We start from the raw sequence: 22753 nt of genomic DNA, 5'->3' as shown, positions 1-22753 counted from the left end.
ACATGAATCTCAAGTAATTTATTTCCTGGAAACGCCCATCTCCTGCTTCTGCAGCATTATCCATATCTTGCAGCATAATTCAGCAAATTAATGAATGCCCTGGCTCTGACTCAGTAAAGCACTTAAACATACACACATCCTCAGCTGCACAGATACGTCATTTGGATCGAAATCTTATACTGTAGGTTTTTTCTGAGCATTTTTTCAGTCTATCTTCTGCTAATGTACCATTAGGTAGTGTCTCTCTTATTCCTTGTATAATTCATTTCACAAAGGGAGGTAACAGTGCTTTAAGAATTTGTTGTGCAAAGCAAATCTGGATTTAATGAAAAAAGCAATATTCAGTTGTTGAGCTTGAGATGATTTGTAGATACTGGTTTTGTGGCATTAAAAAAGAAAAGGAGGGTATTACTATTTCTACCCAAAGCTGCTGCATTCTCAAGAAAACTTCTGCCTATATAAGTTTTGGTTTGTGTATGTTTTAGGAATGGAGTAAATGTCAACATGTATTAAAAAATAAATTTAAAAAATTTAAAAATTGTTACTCTTTCAAGGAGATTCCTGGACAGGAAGCTTATTCATGAGCAAATCATATACACTACTAATTAGGGTTTCTGAAATTTCAGAACCATTGAGTCATCAGTATTCATGTAAGCAAATTACAGGAGAGTTGCTAGTTGCTTAAACAAAAAACTTCTGCCATTATTTTAGTAGTCTGTGCCAAGAGGAACATGGTGTATAGCAAGGAAGACTAGTGGCTGCTTGCTAATGAAGTCTGATGATGTTTGTTGAAACAGACTAAGACTCAAATGTGGGCTGAGAGCAGCCCTGTGGAGAAGGGCTTGGGGTATCAGTGGATGGAAAACTGACTATGAGCCAGCAATGTGCACTCACAGACCAAAAAGCCAACTGTGTCCCGGGCTGCATCAAGGGAAGTGTGGCCAGCAGGTTGAGGGAGGGGATTCTTTGCTTCTACTCAGCTCTTGTGAGGCCCCACCTGCAGTGCTGTCTCCAGCTCTGGGGGCACCAACATAGAAGGACATGGACCTATTGGAGAGAATCCAGAGGAGACCATGAAGATTATCAGGGGGCTGGAGCACCTCCCTTATGAGGACAGGCTGAGAGAGTTGCTGTTGTTCAGCCTGGAGAAGGCTCTGGGGACACCTTAGAGTGTCCTTCCAGTACTTAAAGGGCATCTGCACGAAAGATGGGGAGGGACTCTTCATCAGGGAGGGTAGTGATAGGACAAGTGGTAGTGGCTCTAAATTGAAAGAGGGTAGATTTAGATTAGATATAAGGAAGAAATTCTTTGAGTGTGGTGAGACACTGGCACAGGTTGCCCAGAGAAGCTGTGGCTGCCCCCTCCCTGGCAGTGTTCAAGGCCAGGTTGGACGGGGCTTTGAGCAACCTGGGCTAGTGGAAGGTGTCCCTGCCCATGGCAGGGGGGTTGGAAATAGATGACCTTTAAGGTCCCTTCCAACCTATACTATGATATGATCAAATCCCCTAAGACACTTTTATACCTCCCAGGTGCAGAGGCCCCTCAGTTTCTGTCCAACTGCTACATACCCTTTTTCAGCATCTCTATTTCATCCACTCTATACATCATCCTTCCTTCAGATACAGCCCTAAAGCAGTGGAAAAAAGGTATAGCTCGGTTGAGTGCTCTGGAGGTCCCAACACCGGATTCTCCAAATGGGCTTAAAAAACATGATTCTTGCTAGTGGAACCATTTCCTCTATGTGTGCATGGATCAGAGCTAGGAAAAAATAATTTTCAGCATGTTCACTTTGTTAGCATGTGAGTATCCGAATACTGCTCCTATTAATGTAATACTAATTTTTGGAAGAGATGCATGAATCCACATTCCAGGTAAGCGGTCTGTATTGCTGAGCTAGAAAGTATGTGGCCTGGTGGATGTTTAACTTTTGATTCAGACATAAAGAAAGCAGAGTTGAGAGAAACTTCTCACAATACGATAGTGATCAGATACTTGCCTGGGATGTCTGGATTCAGGTGACTGCTTCAAGTTAGCCATAATGGTAACCTGAACTGGACTGACTCTCACCCCAGGTGAATATTTATGGTGCTGCAGGTTATTTGGAGCTGTTACCATTCCTTGTAAAGCTTGAGTGTATTCAAGCATGTAAAGTGTCTTTCTTAAAAATTGACTGTCTGCTAGTCAGCAGGTAAAAGAGGACATCCTAAGGATAATAGAGAAATCTGGGAGGTGGTGTGTTATAATTTTTCAATACATTGATAAAATAGATTTATTGTTTTTTTTAATATCATTCATGTATATTTGCTAGCCAGGTTCGAGAGGGGGAACCAGGTGGGAATTCAGAGGCAAGAGTTTGGGAAGTTTTTAGAGCATTACAAAGCTAAGTTGCAGTACTTGAAGAAACATCTCTTTGGTTAAAGAAGTAATTTTTTTGTCCATGTTTTGCTGTTAAGGAAATACGCACAAATCTCTTTCTAGAACTGAGAATATATGAGGAAGGTATTTGTACTGAGAGCTTTGCAGACAGAAATCAGTTTCTTATGTTTTGTTTGTAGATGGGCTGAGTTCTGCTTGTACTTAAGAAGGTTATGAGGTTTTTGGAATCTCTTGGAAGAGAATTATTTTTTGAAATTGTGTGACTTAAAAGAATTTTTTTGTACTATTTATAAATTCTAAACAGTTTACAATGCATTGTAACAATGTACAACAGTGTCTCCATCGCATTGCTAAATGATAGCTAACAAATAGCGAACCTCTCTAATTTACAAATATTTTCCGAGTGTTAGCCTCTTCCACTTAAGATTACAAAGAACCTTTGCTTCAAAGCTCTATTTTAGCATTTATTTGTCTTCATTTTCTGGCGGTTTGCTTGTACAGACTAACTCTTGAGGCAAAGTGAAATATTTGTGCAAAGCTTGAAGAAATCTCAGAAAAATCTTTGATTGTTGGAAGGGGAGGGTTATACCTTGAAGTATTAATTACTTAACAATTTATCTGTCAATTTATTAATGTCCCTTCAACTTTACCTGTAATTACTCAGGCTCCTGGAAAGCTCATTTGCCAAGCATTGCTGTGGGGGAGAAAAGATTCTATCCAAACAAAAGTTAATGACTTTATTTTCAGGTAAAATTTTGGGATGTAGTCAAGTTGATGCAGAACAATAGGAATTGGCTTTTTCAGGTCTGCTACTATTGTTACCAATAACATGCTGGTGTTTTTACCATATGTGGGAGTAGGATTGGACACCCATTTATTTGAGGAAAGATTCTTCATCTTTGCCTCTTTCACCATTTGAAATGCCTAGATGTTTTCTTCAACTGATAACAAAGATACTGGTAACAATTTTTGCATTCGCACAATGTAATATTAGGAAAAGTACTTTAGCTAAATCTTCCTCCATTATTGTTTCAGGTGGATCAATTTCCTAATCTGTGTTAGTTTATGATAACAAAATCTTCATTTTAGCATAGTCCCAGGGTGTTAGAAGGGTAGAAACGAGCAGCTGACCGGTAGAAGGGAAGAGCTGTACTCACATTAGTAAACTAGGTAATGAAATAGGAGTGGCTCTGGGCTAAGGACTCAAGGTTCCTATTGTACACATATAAAAAGTTAATCTTGTGGTTGGAATACAGTCTTTCAGTTTAGTTTCCTCCAAAAAGAATCCAGCACATATGTTCCACTGTGCAAATAAAAATGCATTAAATGGGAATAGTTGGAAAATTAAAAGCACATTCCTCATCCGAAATAATTCTCAAATACAGTGCATCTGCACTCATCAGCAGCAAGAACTGCTAACTTCTGGAGATATTTTGCAGTATTATCTGGAAGTACCTAATACCTGTACATTCATCTTCAAATAAAACTGCAGCAAATCCCTGTTACACCTCAGTAATCAGGAAGAGACTTGAATCTTGTGCTGCTAGAGGGCCCCTTGCAGCAGCAGAAGGCCCACTTCATTGCAAAAGTTAAGAAATGAGACTCGAAACAGTACACTGGGAAATAAAACCAATCCTTTGCAAAGTCACTTGATTATTAGAAGTGCATGCTAAGCAAGGTAATAAGGTACAGTGGACTTGCAAAACAGTCGGGATGGGTCTTTTTTTAAGGACTGCTGTGTTTTGACAGTAAGCTAATGAACTGCTAGAGTGTCTGGTGGAGAGCTTAAACTGCAGAATTGCTGAAATTCCATTGAGCATTATGCAGGTTGTTAGGATAACTTTAGGTGTTCACCTACAAAAATATGTGGGCTTGGTGAGGTTTATGATCTCAACTCTTTTTGACATTGCTTTTCTGCAGGTTGCATTTCTCTTCCCCCACTCCCACCTCCCCACACACAATTTTTTCTTTTTGGTGGGGAAGGTTAATAATGATGATTATCAATTAAGAAATGACAAAAAACTTATTTAACAACTAGTTTTGGAAAATGTTAGATTTATTCCAGCTCATCCAAAAAGAATTTAATCAGAGATGCCTGCATAGAAAAAGCAGCAGAGCTGTCTCATTAGTTGTGTGTAAAATTATTTCAATGACTTTAAATGATCATTGTACACTAATAGCTATGCTAGAAAAATACCTTTTAAGAACAGTTTTCCCTCCACTGTTAAAATTTATAGACCCTATAATATCACTCTTAGTCTTCCACCTACATGCCTTGGGGTTTTTTTACTGCTCTCCTGACAATTTGCCTTCATTTTGTGGGGGTGCAGAAGATGTTCCCTTTTCAATGTAATGCTATTTGATGACATGCAGTTGTGGTGTGACTAAGACTATTATCATATCTACAAATGCACTACTGCTCCCAGAGAAAGCAGAGTTGAGTCCTACGCTTCAACACCTCTGTAAACAAATGTTATTCCCTTCTCTTCTGTCCTTGTTATCACCTTTAAAAATAGAATGCCTGGCAATGCATGCTAATATAAATATTTTTTGGTTGTTTTGGGGGCAAGTAGGACCATTTTAAGATCTAACCGTGGAAGCTGAGGTACATAGAAGAAAAAAATGCAATCTACTCTTAAAATCAAATCAAGCCCTTTGCAGTTAAGATAAGAATCCAGGAGGCTTCTGAATGGATGAAAGGATTCAACACTCATGGATGAGCAAATAAGCATCTGAAGTTAAAAAACCCATTTATCAAAGCAATGACATTTGTCATACAAAATATTTCTCCCTCTCCAGTCAGTTCCTCTGTGTCATTATATTCTGTATGTACAAATCATGTTTATGACATGATGCTTAATGCCTGCTTTTAAGTGGAATGTCAGTCTTTCCAGAAACTTTACTCCTACATAGGTACTGCACACGATACCACTGAACTTTTGGAGCTTGTGGAAAGTGAGTAGGAGGATTTCTCTAGAGGCTTGTACTGGTTCCGCTGAAAGCTCGACAGTACAATCCAGTGACACAGAAGCTATTAGAACCTACATTTTTGTCACAAAATGTACAGATCAACTTTTTCTAAAAGTACATTGATAATAGACAATTTACCTGTGGATGAACAGTTTAAATCTCTTTTTCCTGAAAGAAGGAAATCAGATACCTTTCACTTTGGAGATATGCTCACATAGCATCTTCTAGCAAATGAAAGGGTTTTTATTTTGTCATTAATATATGTATGCCTTTGCTCCTAAATGTGTCTGAGATTCTAGAAATCTTATTTCATAGTGAAAACAAAATCTGTAATAAAAAGCTGTCCACTGTTCCCTGAAAAAATTGAATTTGCTGGATTTTGGTTAACTGACCAGATTTGTGTTTGCAGAAGGAACTTTTCTTGCAAAAAAAATCCTGTGTAACACTGTATCAGAATTACCACCATTTCCAAAAGGAACTGAAGGTATTGTAGGACATGACTCTGAAAGACATAGCTTCTAGGGAGATTTTGCATAACATGTGTTCTGCTGTATCTGTTTTGCCTGATACCGTGGGCAGGCATGCCCTTAAGCTTTCATTTTCCTACATTTTCTTTGGCTATTTGTTATTTGAACAAATATGCCTGCATTATTTACTTCATATATGCATTCATTCTTTTTCCTTGCTTCCTACCTCATGTTATAAAATTTTCATATTTCAACATTCTGAAAATTTCTTTGTAATAGCAAATGAGCTATTGCTGAGAAAATGCAAGAGCATGATTTTCTATAGCTAGTATTTTTAATTGTGAACTTCTTAAAGCAACTTCATTCAGTCTTCTAACAAATTAACTGCTTCACGTTCGTGACAGGCTGTTATTTCTGATGTTTTGGTCCTGGTTTGTTTTTTTGTTTGTTTTTAGTAGCCCAAATTGACCAGATAATTGCAATACAGTCCTATCATAGTTTTGAACTGTATAGTTCGATCTCTACTGACTTCATAAGAAGCTAGAACAGCCTCTCTTTCTGACTGTACCCTATCAAAGCTAAATATTGGATGCGTAGAGAACAAGACTGATGAAAGCTGAGGAGTAGGAGAGAGAACTGTCTTACAACAGTGGTTGGAGAATCCTATTCAGTTGGACAGAGCCAAAAGATGCTAATGCTTCAAAGAAGTCTGCAAATACAGTTTTTGCAGATGGGTTGTCTTTAACAGCTAGATGCTTGGTTTTAAGAAGCCAAACAGTGCTTTTTTTCTTTTAATTTTAGCTGTAGTCTACAGAAGACATTGAAGTCTGGGGGACAGAACACATTTTGGGTCCCTTAAATGCAAACTGAGGATGAAAAATTGTTAAAAAATGGCTGGCTTCCAGCAAGCTAATTTTCTGTGTGGATGTTTATGGTAATAATTAAGGTGATATGCATCCTTTCTGTGCACCGCCCTAACTTCCTTTCAGACAGGATTTATAGCATGTTTTTGAGCTGTTACTGGCTGTTTCGTTTCTAAGCTAATCCATTGCTGGGTTAGATAGCTACAGTTTAATATAAATTCTAGTTTACCTGATGAAACTTGTTACACAGAGTGCATTTATAACTCTGAACTTAACGATGATAGAAGTTTAACTGCAAGTACCACTTAGGCACTTCTATTATCTTAAATATGGGATAAACTTTACATGTGCTTCAGAGGCATGTTTTTGTGGAAATCTCTAGACATAAAAGGTAAAATAAAAATCCATCGTCAAGTTCATCATAATGAAATTAATAGAAGATGCTTTTTCAAATACAGTAACTAATCCTGTATCTGTCTTTTCTGTGTCATGTCTGACTCCACCTACACATTTATTTGTTCAGTTTATTTTGTGGAGCATGGTGGGAGGTATGGAGTTGAACGGTGAACATAGTTTATTCATACTTGTATCCTCTCAAAGTAAAAGCAAGTAATTTTCTTTGTAATTCAGATAGTACTCCCTTTCAGATTTGATTACAGGCCTTCTTGCTAAAGCAGTAAGGGATGTATGACTGAAGCTTCAAGTAAGTACAGTGCTGGGCAATGTGACAAAGATCAGTTCAGACATGAGTACACTTCATGGTATATGGACAATTTGTTCATGTGTGGGAGAAGATCTAATGTCAAAGATGACGATCTTCCCTCCCTGTTCCCCCTCCAGTGATTTAGCTGGTGAAAAGACTTGTGGATAAAATCTTGTTCCATACTACTCTTCATCAAACATGTAGATTACTCTTGTCAGTAACATGGAGTTGAGGGAAATGCTTGACATCCTGTGACTTCTTAGAAGTACAAAACCCACTTACTTGAAGTAGCTACTTTACTGGATAAAGCTAATGAAAATACGAAGTGTAGTTTTTCTTCCTCTGGATGTCATCCAGCTCTTTCTTCTCTCCTACGTGAACTAACACTGGAGCTAATACCGTTTGTGAACTCTGTGTGAAGGCTTGCAGAGCTTGCTATCAATGCTCAGTATTAATACTGGAGAACCTGAATGGTGACAGACTTTTTCAGGTTCAAGATTCTTATTATCTTTTTCATGAGAATCCTTTACACTATGATTTACAGCATGCCTGTTAGAGCCAGGGAGCTTTTTCTAAATGCAATGCTACTGCTGTCCTTACTTGATTTTATTTATATTTTACTGAGATGTTAAAGATGTTCAATAGCAGCTTTCCTTCTCAGAATGTTTTGGCACCTTGCAGCCTAGAGACTTACTTTCTCAGTGGTGAGACCTTTATATATGATACTGCTTTATGGAGTGTTTTCTTCTACCCTTGGTTTGTCTGATTGCTTTTTAATTCATACAAATATTTGGTATTGGCTAAATACTTTTAAACTGCTGATGTCCTTTAGTTTTCAGACTTGGTAAGACATTGAATAGTCTCTTTGTTTACCTTCTCCATTTTGCAAATTCTTTGTGTGTCTAGTATTATTCTCCTCAGTTTCTTCCCAGGTTAAAAAGCCCTGATAATAGTGTCTTACTAGCACTGAGCTGTTTTTTTAATAAAATGGTGTGTTACAACTCCAAGGTTTTATTCAGAGTGGTAATGTGTACAGTGATAAGGTGTCTTCTTGGTTTACATTTACTGCATTTCATCTGGCCTTTTATCACTTAGATCAGTGAAATAATTTTGCAGGTTTTATTTTGGGGTTTTTTTGCAGTAATTGCTTCTGAGGTATTTTTGACCTGAATAACACAGAGTCATCAACAGACTTTGTCACCTCTGTTAGTCCCCTTTTTGTTTTCATTCACACAAAAATGCATTGAATATAGACCTTATTGTATATCCCTGTGTGCTTAAACTGATAACCTTTACCCTGGGAGAATGAGAGCTGTGTATTTCTATTCTTTTTTACTTCTTAATCTCTTATTAATCCGTGTAACATTCTAATTTGTTTGGAGGACTTCTGTGAGATGCCTTACTCATTGCCTTTGGAGATAGAAATACGAGCTGAATCTGCCTGTCCTCCAACCCTTTGACTCCTTTAGGGACATGTTATGTCAAAGCTTCTTACACAAAATTTTCTGATTTTACCCAGTATATTTTTCTTTGCCCCCTCCATAGGCTTAACATTTCTTTTTTTCTTTTACACATTTGCCTTGTGTGGATACCGGATCTAATGGTCTTTGTTATCATGTACCTCTCTAGTATCATACTTGCTGCTTTCAGTTTCTCAGTTTTAAGTGAAGCTACATGCTGCTGTATGTAGTTAAATAGAACACTTGGATAAACAATTAAAAGAAACGACAGCTTTAAACACAATTAAAAGAAACCATAGCTTCTTTGTTTAAGTTTGAGATTCGAGCATAGGAGCTTCTCAATGCTATTCCCTGGCAGGGAAAAAAACCCAATCAATCAAACATCTTTTAGTAAATCTTCTGCTGCAGCTTTCTCTTTCCTTAAAATATTCAATTACCCTTGAATTTTCCATAGGTCTTATAGTCTGCCTACTAAGCTTGCTGCTCCTTGCATACTTGAAAAAGCCATAGAACAGTAGTAAGAGGTGCTGTGTTGAGTTGTTCTCCAGATCTTTTTCTCTTGATCTGTCATGGTATATCTCTTCAATTCATTGTTTTTTTCTATTTTTCTTTGTTTTGGCATAACCTTAGCTTTACAATTATGCATTCTTATTTCTGAGAAATTTATTTCTTTTAATTTTTTTCAGTCTGGCTTTGCTTTTAAATACAACTGTAGCAGATTTTTTGTTTCTGACACTTCTATCTGGGTACTAAATGAGGCACTATCTGGGTACTAAAGAGGTTCAAGAGTGTAACCTCTTAAACTAGGTTTTATGCATTGCTCTGTTAGAAGCAAAAATTTTTTTTCTGTCTTTTGGTTTCTCTCATTAGTTACCTCATTAAGTTATTTATTAAATGTACCCAAAAATAATATGGTGATATTTTTGAATGTGATACTTTCTGAAAGGGAGTTGAGATCGTCATTGTTGCTTTCTGAACTTTTTGCTGCTTTGATTTTTCTCAGTGTGTCTTTAGTCATGTTTATTCAGACAAAAAAATCAAGGAAACTGCATTTAAAATCCTGTATTTAAAAAGAACCTGAGATTTGGAAGATGAGTTGTGAGACTGAGTATTTATTGTTGCTTGGCTCACTTTACTGACCGACTTCGATAGCAGTTTTCACCTGCGGCAACTCTCGGATCTTCTCATGAAATGGTAAAAATGTTTATATACTTTTCTGGGTGTTTATTCAGTGATATTAGAAGCGTGTTGCCACTGGCTAGAACTGAATGGATCAGATGTGTTGTGCATACACTGAACTCTTCCTTCAGGAACACTTCACACTTCCTGTACTAATATAATGGGAAAGCCAATCCAGAAATCTTGTTTTATATCTTGTCATCTCAGATCCTTTGTTCTCCCCAACACATGTGTTTTTTTTTTTCTCTTCCTCCTGCACATCCCTGTCACTTTTTATTTCTGAGCCCAAATGAATGCTTGTAGTTATGATCGTATAAAGTGTGTATGGCATATAGGTTTCCTTCATATGCTTAGTGTGGGTGTTGCTTAATGCATTAATCTTTTGTTGGGTAGAGTTTCCATGCAGCTTTAATATTCATTTGTAAAACCTGTAATTTCTTTTAAACATATATTTCAAATGAATACTTTGTCTCATTATTGCTTCCTGTCTGAGAAACTGCTTTCAGTTTTCTTTTTATCCTTTTCTCACTAGGTTTCCACTGTTCAAAGCACTTGAAAGTGCCTGGCCTGTGTTTATGTCAAAAATGATTTATTGTGCATGATGACATAACTGTCTTGGGGCTGGCCTCCAATAACTGTGTGAACAAGTAAAATCTTAAGATCAAAAGGCATAAGAGATTGTGATCCTTTAAAATACCAGATTTTCACTTTGGTATTTCTTATTCGTGGTCTTTCCCCTCTTGTTTTATCTAGAATTCAGGTGCTGCAGCTGTGATTTAAGAAGAAAGAGCTGTGTGTGCCCGACATGCAGGTGATAACAGTTAAAATTCCCCTGTTCTGGGTCAGTCCACTCTGAGAGCTTTAATGTATTTGTGGTGGTAGGAAAGTAAATCAACAAACACTTTTATGAATCAGCTTGCACTCTGCACTCTGTTGACTCCTTCTCCATGAAATAACTTTAGTAGATTTTTTTTTTTTTTGAAGGAAGGCAGTGATTCCTAGCAGCTAGAAGAACACTTAGGAAATTGAGGTTGGTTTATGTCATGGGCGTGTGTGTATGACCCACTCCGTATGTATATATACAACTAGAAATCTTCGTTACATGAAAGGATTATCATTTATGTGCCTTTAAATATTTTAGAACTCTTGAATGGAAGTGTCATACACAGTGTCAATTAAAATGCTACTTTTTTTTTGAGACCATGTTTGTCTAAAGTGTGTATAAAACATTTTGCTCAATATGTCATCTAACACTTTGCAACAAGTCAGTCTAACTACAACGATGTGTTTCAGTTGTGTATGAAGGGTATTAGAAAGGTTGAGAATCTCTTGCATCCATCATTGATTTGTGCCAGAATACTGGGAAGGAAGTTTTATAACCCCAGTGTACTCTGGCTGTCTGTAAAATCTTTTGCATTGAAAAGGTATCTTATAATATCTAGATTGTGTAAGTCCATTCTTCAAAACCTTGTATTAATGTTGTAGAGTTTGTTGGGTTTTAATCCTTGATGTAGTCCAAAGACGAGGCTTATACTTGTTAATTAATCAATGATGGCATCTTCCTTTTGTGACTTAAAAATGTTAAGCACTGATATCTTGCAATCTCACTTGGACTAAATCCTACTATGGATGAACTGCCTCTTTGTCAATTTAATTTTTAAATTTCAGAGGTGAGGCACAATAATTGCATCCTAACATAGTATCACATAGTATTCTCTTAAGAACTGAAAAGTTTTCTTTTGCAACGCTTCCTATTTCTGGCCAAAACCTAACAGAAACAGTAAAAGTGCCTGCCTATGCTGAAATGAATGCTGAATTTCCAGTTAAGCCTATAGCAGCAAAGCTGGATTCAAAATTGGAATGTCGTACAAGGTAATGTATAAAGTTTCAAAAACTAAATAGTAGTCTTTAGTTTTCATCAGCCTGTCTACGACCTACCTGTATAAACAGCTGTGTTTAGACTTCTGTATTCTGATTATTTTTCTGAAGTCGTAAAACAGACTTTACTAGTAAACAAATGACTAGTAATGTTTTGATAGCATCTTTGAAGTTGATCAGCTAATAATATGCAGCTTTATCTTACTCTTCTAAATGCTGTAGGACTGTGGAATACATACAAGCCTTTATTATTTTCATTGTATTGAGTCTTTTCTATTAAGTGCTTTAATAAAGTAGGTTTTAAGTGACAGCTTTAACCTGTTAAATGAAAAGCCTGGGTTCCAGAAGTGGATGTTTCTGTAGCCTTTCAGAGGTTTAAATGCTTTCTGTAAAATAAAGACATAAACACAGCACTCTCAGAAATACATCTGCTTCATCCTTTGCAGATGACAGATCTTTCTTTGTTTCTCTTTTTTTTTTCTATGCAACAGAAAAATTTAAAGGATAAAATGTCATTTAATGTCTTAAGCTTAACAATCACACAGAATAATAAAAACATTTTGATTTTATTTGTAATGTTATGATTTCAGTATCCACTGAATAATTTGTGTTGAGTGACCCGTCTGTGAAGGCTAAAGAATTAAATTGTTTTGTAAATTAGGAACTGAACCACAGGGCAGCCTGATGACAAACTGACGTTTACACAGGATCTTGGTGACAGGGTAGGAACTACAGCCAAATATTAAGTACTAACCACCCTTCTGTGTCCCTGTCCTGTATTAATTTGTTATATGCATGCTATGTACCATCTAAAATTTGACTGCTTTCATTTGAGTGACTGCAGTGCTTGTGAACATGGAATAACTGATAGACATCACTGGCTTATATAAATGCATCTGACACACAACAGCTAGTGAATTCTATTTTAATTGTCATAAAAGATGCATGAAGTATTGCAAGATGAATGTTCCTCTCTTCTAGAAATTCTTATCTTCAAGACAGAGTAAAATTTGACAGTAAATAGACATGAGTTTTTAGCAAAGCTGGAAAATAAAAGCCTCTACTGACAGCATTTCCATTGCAGTACTCTTATGTGGGAGGAATACACATCAAGACATCTTCTGACTAAAAACATGCTTAAGAACAAGGGTGATAAGTTACAGATCACCACTTTTTGTAGTATTTTTATGGTGGGTGTATTTACTCTTATATAGTATTTGTTCTAGTGTTGAGCTGAATTGAAAGAAAGTATGTGTTGTCCATCCTTGTTCCAGAACACTTTGACTATGTTTTGGACCTTTTACCTTCAGAGACTGACCTAAATACTTTGAGAAAGTAAATTGATATGGCAGCCACACAGCATCAGTTGTTCATGCTTTAGCCTTTTACTTATCTTCTTGCTTATCCTTTTAAGCAAAGGAAAAATATTCTAGTATATGGGAACACTATGATACTATAGCTATTCTAAGCATGATCTTGAAAACACTCCACAACCTGCTCTTCCACCCTTGTCCTACAACTACAGAACCAACCCACAGACATAATTTTAATTAAGTTTTATTTATATTTATAGGTCACATGTGAGACTACATAGTGATAACTGGGTGGGAGGGATTGGGCAGCAGGTTGAAAATAACAGCAGAAAGCATTTCTTTCCTCTGGCAGTGAGCTCTCTTGGAACAAACATTCCAACAAGTTTGCCCTGCAGTATCAGCATGTTTTTATCTTATTTTCTCAGTGAAGGTGGTAGTTGGACTGTAGGGCTGCACATTTTTAATTTTTCTTTTTTTTACCATCTTCATGAAGAATATTATTTACATGTTAATCTGCAATATGATTACAGTAAAGTAACTATATTGTGGTGTAGAAGAGCAAAATGGGAATGCTTTAGCAGCTTTCTATTGTAGTAAGTGTTCCTGTGTAACAGACATTAATCTGAACAGGAGATGGAAGGGGTCAGCGCTATGCTGTGCTCCAGTGTGTGGCAAGTGGAGCAGGAGAGAAGGGAAGCTACTTTGCCTGTATAAGCTGCCAGAAAACCACTCTTCTTATTAGGCTTTATATCAGTTTAGCAAACTGCTTTCTCTAGTTTGCTTTTTTTTATGTGTGTAAATTCCACTGAATCGTCAAACACTAATTTATGAATGGTGCCTCCTATATTGGTTTATCCATAGTATCACTGAAATATTTGTAGTGGTCTCTTCTCAACATGTAGAAAACCCTGGACAGGAAAAAAAAATCCATAACCAAGACTGTTGCTGCAGAAATTTTGAAGCAAAGTAAGTTAATGAATGTGAAGGCACAGGAAGAAACAGAAAAGAACTGCCTTGCGTAACTTTTTTCATTTGAGTGGGGTAGATGGATGAATATTATGTTTCTTTTAAGCAATATGCTCTTTCCTGTAAATTCTTATTTAATGTAAGCAGAAAGCCCTTGATTGATGTCTGTTGGTGTAAGTGGTGCCATCTGGAAAACAGGATTCTGACTTGTTTAGAGTTCAATCCTGTTGGTTGTATATCATAGCAAGGAGATTAAGTGGTTAATTTTGCTGGGATGCTGTTTGCCTGTTTTACAATAATATTTTTACAGCTTCCTGAAAAGACTGAGTACTATATGAAAATTATTTTTCATTATGTGCCTTGTTTAGCCAGACAACATGTTATAATCTGGCATTAGTATTTTTCCAAGTGGAGCGTGGCAGACAAAACTGTGGCATGGTGAAGGAGAAAACTTACTTCATGGTTTGCTCTTGTTAAAATACATCCATTTTAATGAAAGTGTTGGCTTGTAGCCTATTCTTGTTTGGAAATAGTCCCAGTACCAGGGATTTTAAAGAATGTAAGTAGCCCTGTTCTTGGGGAGATTATTTGGAATGGGCTTTATTTCTTCCTTCCTCCCACCTTTTGAAAAAGAGCTGATACTGAATGGCAGCTCAGCTAGTGGGGCTGCATACCAGCTTCTCATGTTGTTGCTGCCCAAATTAGGTAGAGACTGAAATCCAAGTTTTGAGTGGATGCCAGAAAGCTTCTCTCAGTCAGTTTCCTACATTTGGAAACTCTGCTTCCTAACCACGGTTTCCTATGCTGTCTGTGCACTCAGTATGTAGCTACCAAGCATCACAGTGTGTTTGGTGACCTTGTGAGGTAATGTGTTACCTACAGGTCGAGCTTTGGTGCTCACTGTTGAGATTGGATCTTCCTTTCTAGCCACAGTTTTAGGTTGGCTGATAGAGCTGTTACTCTGAATCAGTGGTCTGTTGTCCTTTCTCCCAGTTACCCAACCTGAAGCATACAAGTTGTATTGATTTTTCTCTTTAAAATTCTTCCAAACTAATTTATGAGAAGTTGTCTCATCAAAATTAGTAGTTCTGGCTTTTGTCAGCTTTTCCATTAAATGTATTTTTCATTCCTCAATTAGCATGCAGCATGGCATTCTTTACAAACACTGGCTGTCAGATAAATCTCTCAAGATTTTTTCTTTATGATTGATGGTGGAGCAATATGATGCTTTTGAAGAAAAAAGAATTGCTTAAGTCTTTGTATAGTAGATAGAAAAGGAGAAAAAATATGGTGCGAGTGTGGAGCTATACACAAAATATGGAGGTTTATAAGGTGTAATTGTTGTTAATTTCTGCTTGCTCCAGAAACTAAGAAGCTGAGCTTTCAAAAGCTGGTTAATTTTTCAAAACTCTTGAAAAGGCTCTACTAGTAAATAAAGAGGCTGCTCAGTGAAAGACTGAAGTGCTATCAAGAATAAACATAGTACAAAAGCTGATCCATACAACATGTTCCACATATGCTCATATTTATTGTAATGAATATTCTTCTATTGAGAAATAAATTCTGTAGAAGCAAATGAGAAAGTAAACTGTATGTGTCCTCCTGTGGCAGGTACCAAATAACAAGTAATGATAAATGTGCTGAAGTACAAGTGTAAGAGATGAAGTTAAACATTGTAATGAGTTAATTTCTACTGTTCTTGCAATATGTTCATGTTGTATTTTTTTAGATACGATCCTTTAATTCTTCAACCACATACAACAATGTTTTATAAAATACTTTCAAATATTGCTAGTAAACTATTTTCTTCATCAAATTAATTTATAGAGAGCATGAAGGAAGAACCTGAAGTGCTCTTTGAGGAACTGCTTGAGAGGGCCAAAGCTGGAGAACCAAAAGCACAAACTGAGGTAATTTTACATGCTCTTTGTCCAGTTTGGTTTGCTCTTAATTCCAAAAGTAGCACTGCCCACTGTAGAACTATTATCTCTTCTTTAATTGAACTGTATCTGTTTTGGTTTTAAACTGTTCAACTAAAGGTGATGCCAGATGGTTTCTTCACCTTGAGAAATGCTGCTTGCTTGAGTATTACTGGCTTCAGGTCCAACTCTAGTGTAAGCCTTAAGATTCATACGGAAATGGAGAGGGTAGGCTGAGAGCATGTAGAAGATACAGAATTGCTTTACCTTTTTTTTTCTTTTTTTTTTTTTTTTTAATGCATGTGCCAAAGAATTACTTGTGGGGGTGTGCAGATAGGGACTGTTAAATGCTGTCAGTTCAGAGCTGCACTATATACAAAGGTACAAGGATTCTTAGGCTGGACTCTGTGGAAGAAGCTGCCATTGAGGTTCTCTAGCAGGAGCAGAGGTTAGTTGATGTTTCGCTCTTATACTGTTTCTTTGTTGAATCAGCACATTTTAAAAAAAAGTAGACCCTCCTTGTTTATTGAAATTAGCTATGTTTATTTGTGTAATGGCAGATAGAATTGAATTTATAATGACAGTTCTGTCCCTGTGTCACTGTATGTGTTAGCACTTTAGGTGTCCCTTAAGTTTTAGAAAAATTGTACCAGTTTTCCACTGCATTCCATTGTCTGTATTGGCCTAGTATAAATAGATTAAAATTGTTTAGAAAGGTTTTAATTTGTGTCTAACTTGGTTATTTTTTTACTTGAGCATTCTTTTCCAGCTTCAGCTTTGATGGCAAAAGGGAGTGGTTATCATCTCCTACATGCTCATTGATGGTTTGGGTTTTTCGCCAAGGATCATCACTCTTTTTACAAATAAAAATAAAAGGTGGGGATGGGAAAGAAATCCATTTAAAGCTGGTAAAAAAAATATAGCAATGCCAGACTTACTCCCCATTCCATCTCAACTTGTTTGAGGGGCAGGCTGTCCTTGGAGTTGTAACTTGAGACAGTAACAAATTCCTCACCTTTGAAACAGCTGGTCTGGCTTTGCAGAGGATCAGTCTTTAGCCTTGAGGGGGTTGCTCCTGTAAAATCAACATTTTGGCTCTACTCCTCCACACAAAAGAAAGCAAACCCCGTAAATATTCTTTCAGGATATAACTTCCAGTTGAATAAGAAATACTTTAGGTAATCTAAGTGTATGATGTGTGCATACGTGCATATATAAATAATAATTTTTTTATCCTTCTCAATTCATTCCACCTTCACTTCCTTTCTTTAGTTCTTTAACTGTGTATAGTTTCTATTCCCACACAATAATAGGATTCTTGTCGTAAAGGGATCCAGCATACAATTTTGCTTCAGTATGCACTCAAGGATTAATTGACTGCCTGAAAAGGAACTCCAAATACAGTAATTTCTTTTTTGTGCAAATTTCTTGTGACTTGTGGAGAGTGAAATAACTTTTAGTTTTTAAAACCCTAAAAAAAATACTTCTCTGTTGAATACATCCCTCTAGAATCGGTTAGAAACATCTGTTTTTATTTCCTACCTTTGTAGGAGTACAAATGAAAAGCTGAGATGGCACTGTTGTGCTTTTGCTAATAATTACAAAGTCAAACACAAGAAATCACTCGGTTCACTGGCTTGTAGTTATTACTATGACTTTATTCAAAAATAACCCTGAAATGACTATGGAAATGAATGCACTCTGAGTGGCTGTCAACCTGTATTACTGTAGCTCTATGTAGTTTCTTTATTCAGAAAAAACTCTACAGCAGTTATGTAAATGAGACACCCACAGCTGGAATTCTGTAGTGGAGAAAAGGCAGCTCTGTGTCTTTAACTGGAGTATCTCTGCAAGGGGACTGCTTGAGGTAACTGCCTGGGTTAGCAAAGCCCACAGGTGAGAGCAGCCTTTGGAGAAGTACAGTATGAAGATCTGTGTTAAGCTGTTACCATTTATGACTTCATTTCACAGTTTTAGCTCATGGGAAAGAGAGAATCCCTGATTGCTTAAATGACAGATCTGAGGTTAACACCTTTGCCCATCAGTTCTTCCTCTGATTGCTGAGGGCCAGAGATTCGCAGCCATCTTCAGGTGGTTCCGTATAGGAGCTTTGCTGTGACTGTGAAAGGTTGCTGTGGCATAGGGCTTGTTCAGAGAGAGCTGGGAGACCTGCCAGTAGTATTTCATGGAAAATCTTGATGTTTGTTATAGGATTGGAGGTGGGGTTTTTTGCTACTAAAACTTTATCTATTAAAACATACACAGAAGCTTGTAATTTTATAATAAAAATAAAGGGAAAATATTTTCTGGTTCCTCAGATTCTGAGGGTGGGTTCTGTAGGGTTTTTTGGAGGGGGTAGATGATTAAATCTTAATGCTGAATTTAAAAAACAAACAAACCAACAACAAAACAAAAAAACCCACAAAAAACTCCACAAAATCCCACTAAAACCCACCTCCAAAAACCCCCAAAACACACACACTGAAAAAAACAACAAAAAACCTCAAAAAATTACAAACTATAAAAAAAAAAAAATCAACCAACCAACACAGTCAAGCCAAAACTCACTTCTATCATAAGACAGGTGTTAGGCTATTGTTTTCTTTTGCAGTAGCCTTATGCAACATGACTAATTCCAAAATCTGCTAGTTTATATTGCAGTATGAGTTTCTATGTCTAGGGGATCCTTATGAACTTAAGAGTTGCACCATTAAGTGCTACAGCTCTGGAAGCTTTGCTCAAAATCTCAATGGCTATAAATACAAACATGCTCAAGAAACAGCTGTTCTTGTCAGAGGGTGTTATTTACCATGTAACTTGTTCATGCAATTCCTTTTTGAAATAAATAGCTGAAGGTACATCTGCAGTTGGATGATAAATTACCAGGCAATTGCTGAAATTTTTTTTTTTTTTTGTCTCATACTCTCTTCTTGGTCTGACACCGTATCTGTGCACTGCCTGTTGAGTTCTGGCATGACTTTGTAATCCGTGTTTAGTTCTGGCTTTTGGATTACTCAGTCCATTTTAATTTTTTTTTCTTTCTGTGTGGTTTTGGATAACTTCATTGTATGTGCTATGGGCTTAATCACTATGATGTCTGCTCAATGACTATCTATGTAGAAGTTGTTGGAATGCTCAGGTGTATGAAACCAGTTGAAAGGCTGGAGACCTTTACTAGAAGAAAAAAATATTTTTGACTGTATGAGTGTGTTTACATGGGAATAATATGAATTATTAATCTTCCAGAGGTATTTATTGAGTCATCTTTAGTGTTAATACCAAAGGCAAGTTTTGGAGAAACTGCCAAACAGGTTTTTTTCAGCAGATAGTACTGTGGACTTAGGAAGCTATACTCTTAAGGTATTGCATTAATTAGGCCTAGAATGTAATTGAAGTAACAGTAGGGAAAGAGGGAGCCAAGCAAAAGCATTTCCCAGATTCTCCAGTCATGGAGATAAAATGTCCAGTTTTGACCGCTTTCTGCCATTTAATGTTTTGTTGCCTTGTGGTATGATAAGCAGAAGTGTTTCGTGCTATTGCATAAATACATTTGCTAGTATATTATTTCAGTTTTATAGAAGGAAGAAAAAAGGTGGGGTTTTTTTTCTTATCCGTAAAACAGTAATATAGGCAACTGCTTGATAATTCCTGTAATCCTGGAGGATTTTTACAGGCTATTTCACTGGATTTGATTGATGCTTAAACAGTTTTAATTTTATTCCATTCACTAATTAATCATGAGTTTGCTTTGACCTTCTGTGGCTAAACTGAGTCAGGGATTTCACCTTCCACGTCAAATGCCCTGTGTCAATAATTGCACCTGAATTTCTGAAGGTCACCATCACCAGGTTATTACACTTAATTTTTGTGTTCCTAAAATGAGGCTAGCAGTGTTGTGTGACCATTGTTACAGGAGGAAAAGAATTCAATAAAACTTAGAATTCCAGGAAGCTTTTAACACAGGGAGCCTTACCTGATCCTGCTAGATGCCTGAAGATCAACAGCAACATAATTCATGGACCTGGCCAAATGTGTGGTAATTCCTTCTTGCTTCCAGTTCTGGAAACCGATCTTTCCCTGAAGAAGATTGACTTACAGCTATGTTCTTTAGTGCTAGGAGCAAATGTTTTGACCTTTTGTTCAGAGAGACTTTATTCTATCTGAGTTCCAGAGAGTGGGAGGAGAGAGACAGAAAGAAGAGAGTGTTTCAGTATTTGAAGGAATTCTGTTCCCTACTTATTCTAGGTGGGGAAACACTTCTTGAAATTAGCAGAAGAGGAGGATGAAGAACTTAACAATTGTAATGCGGTTGACTGGTTCATCCTTGCTGCTAAGCAAGGTCGAAGAGAAGCTGTCAAACTGTTGCGTAGATGCCTGGCAGACAGAAGAGGTATGGGTTCTCTGAGACTTTTTGCTTGCTTTTCTCACTTTATCTGAAATAATACTATATTAACACTGAAAAGAGAGGTTAAAATACAATGGGAATGTTTATGGCAAAGTGATGTGAGTAGTTGCCGACAGCCTGTTCAAACAGGTAATTTTAAAAGGATTAATTACTGGTAGTGCTCATAAAAGCATTTACATTAATTATTTGCTTGAATTCCTTCATGGAATTCATGCTTGTTCTTCCCCTCCCCACCTTTCATTGAAGCTTCTTTTCTTTGACCATGAAGGTCATATATAACCACACACCACCTACACATCTGCTGTGGTTTTGTTTTTTTGCCCCCCTCCAACCTCTCTCCTAATTGGATTTTTTCACTGTCTTCTCCCACTTTAAGATTCACATCTTCCTTCATGCTACTTTTCATACCTGGACTGGTCTCCTCTCGTTGGCCGACTATCTGAACTCTTATTTACAGGAAAAAAACCAACAAAGAACATAATTGTTGTAATTAAATAGTAATTAAATTCTTGCTGCCTTTTACATGTCGCCCATGCATATCCACACCACCTTTTGCCTGAACCGCTGTACTTCAAAAGTTGAAGCAAGACATAAGGATAATGTGTCTTGCACAGTCTGTGAAGTACAATTTAATGTACTTCATTATACTTTAATGTACACTTTAATGTGATTAGAATTTGATAAGCAGTGGGCACAGAAGGGCATTTGAGCAGTTTACTTAGGTGGTCACGATGTGAATGAAACTTGAGAAGTTTCAGACTAAACTGAGAAATATAAATTGTGGGTAAATCTGTCCTTTCTGCAAGGGTGTGGGATAATAATATATAATGTATTTTCCTTTCCTTGAGGCATCACTTCTGAGAATGAGCAAGAAGTGAAAAAGTTATCATCTGAGACTGACTTGGAGAGAGCTGTGAGGAAAGCTGCCTTAGTCATGTATTGGAAATTAAACCCAAAAAAGAAGAAGCAATTGGCAGTTTCTGAACTACTGGAAAATGTTGGGCAAGTTGACAATGAAGGTTTGTTTATGAACTGATTCATGGTATTGATAAAATAGAGACTTACAGGCAGGATACAGCTAGAAGTTTAAAGGGCTTTATAAACAATCAGGCATGAGATAAGAGTAAAGGTATGATCTACTTAAGAAAAGGTAACAGTGTTAACAACTCTAATTCTCTTTTAAGTAACTGTGTTCTCGAGACCAAAAAGTTCATTCATAAAGGCTTGCCAATTCTTGCTGTAGGTTGCAATTCATTTAAGCACTCATACAAGTGACCGAATATTAGAAATACCTTAATTCGACATTCGTTGTCCTTGCAAGATAAATCTTGTATGGCTTTACTGTGTTTGGGGTGTTTTTCCCTTTTTTTCACTTAACAGTCATCCTGATGATACCTGACTAGATATTTCAATTTACAAACCCAGTCTTCAAGATACCTGACTCACTCTGCCATTACAGTAGTATATGTTAGTTATGTCAGTGCCGTTCCCTTTTCTAATACAGTCAGGAATATAGCCACTTCTCACCTGTTTATATGTGTGTTTGTCTCTTCCTGACTTTGAGGAAATACCATTCTCCAAATATTGCAGCTTGAATAACATTCCAGATATTGTTTAATCACTTTAATTGACTGCTTTGACTTTTCATAAACTTCTGTTATTGAACCAGATGGTGAGAAGCAACCTGGCCCAGTCCCAAAGTCAGTGCAGAAGCAAAGAAGAATGCTGGAGCGATTAGTGAGCAGTGAATGTGAGTGCATGCTGCTGCTTTTGATCTTTGCCTGTGGGTTTTGTTTTCTAGTTTTTGTTAAGCAATTTCGTGTTGCCAGAGTAAGAACGTATAGCCAGTTTGGATTGCTGTAAACTGATAGTGTCAATTTATATGTGCAGGGTAAATAACTGATCTGCATGCAAACTCACGGAAGACATCACTATTGGAGTCAACTTGTCAGTGATTAGTATACTAGGAGGAGTTTGCATGTCATTTGTTTTTATGTTATGCCCTTTCAGCACTTACAAGTCTATTCAGAAAAAAAAAATCTTGCACTTTCAGTAAGTTTTTTTTAGTTCTAAATTGTAGTAAGCTTTCTGATTACAATAAGGGAATTAATTATGCAACCATTTAATGCAGACAGATCCCTCATTCTATTTGCCTTGCTTCTTGTTTGCCATTCCTTTGTAATTAATGTTTGTCTTTTCATATTTGTTCAAGAACTATTATAGGAAAGATGCACCAAGACGCTTCTTTCATAA

The 22753-nt window shown here is 36.8% G+C and overlaps 1 protein-coding gene across 1 annotated transcript in view; it reads left to right on the top strand.

Moving 5' to 3' along the window:
* Window positions 1–22753, top strand: part of WFS1 (wolframin ER transmembrane glycoprotein) — a 36226-nt gene that overhangs the window by 5637 nt on the left and 7836 nt on the right. The window contains exons 3-6 of the mRNA XM_074904488.1: window positions 16004–16086; window positions 20341–20485; window positions 21349–21519; window positions 22170–22250. Coding sequence (XP_074760589.1) covers window positions 16004–16086; window positions 20341–20485; window positions 21349–21519; window positions 22170–22250 — 480 coding nt within the window. The remainder of the gene's footprint in view (window positions 1–16003; window positions 16087–20340; window positions 20486–21348; window positions 21520–22169; window positions 22251–22753) is intronic.

The sequence above is a fragment of the Athene noctua genome, chromosome 4 (assembly GCF_965140245.1).
Source record: "Athene noctua chromosome 4, bAthNoc1.hap1.1, whole genome shotgun sequence".
Taxonomy (NCBI): Eukaryota; Metazoa; Chordata; class Aves; order Strigiformes; family Strigidae; genus Athene; species Athene noctua.
This window is presented reverse-complemented; position numbering and strand designations above follow the sequence as displayed.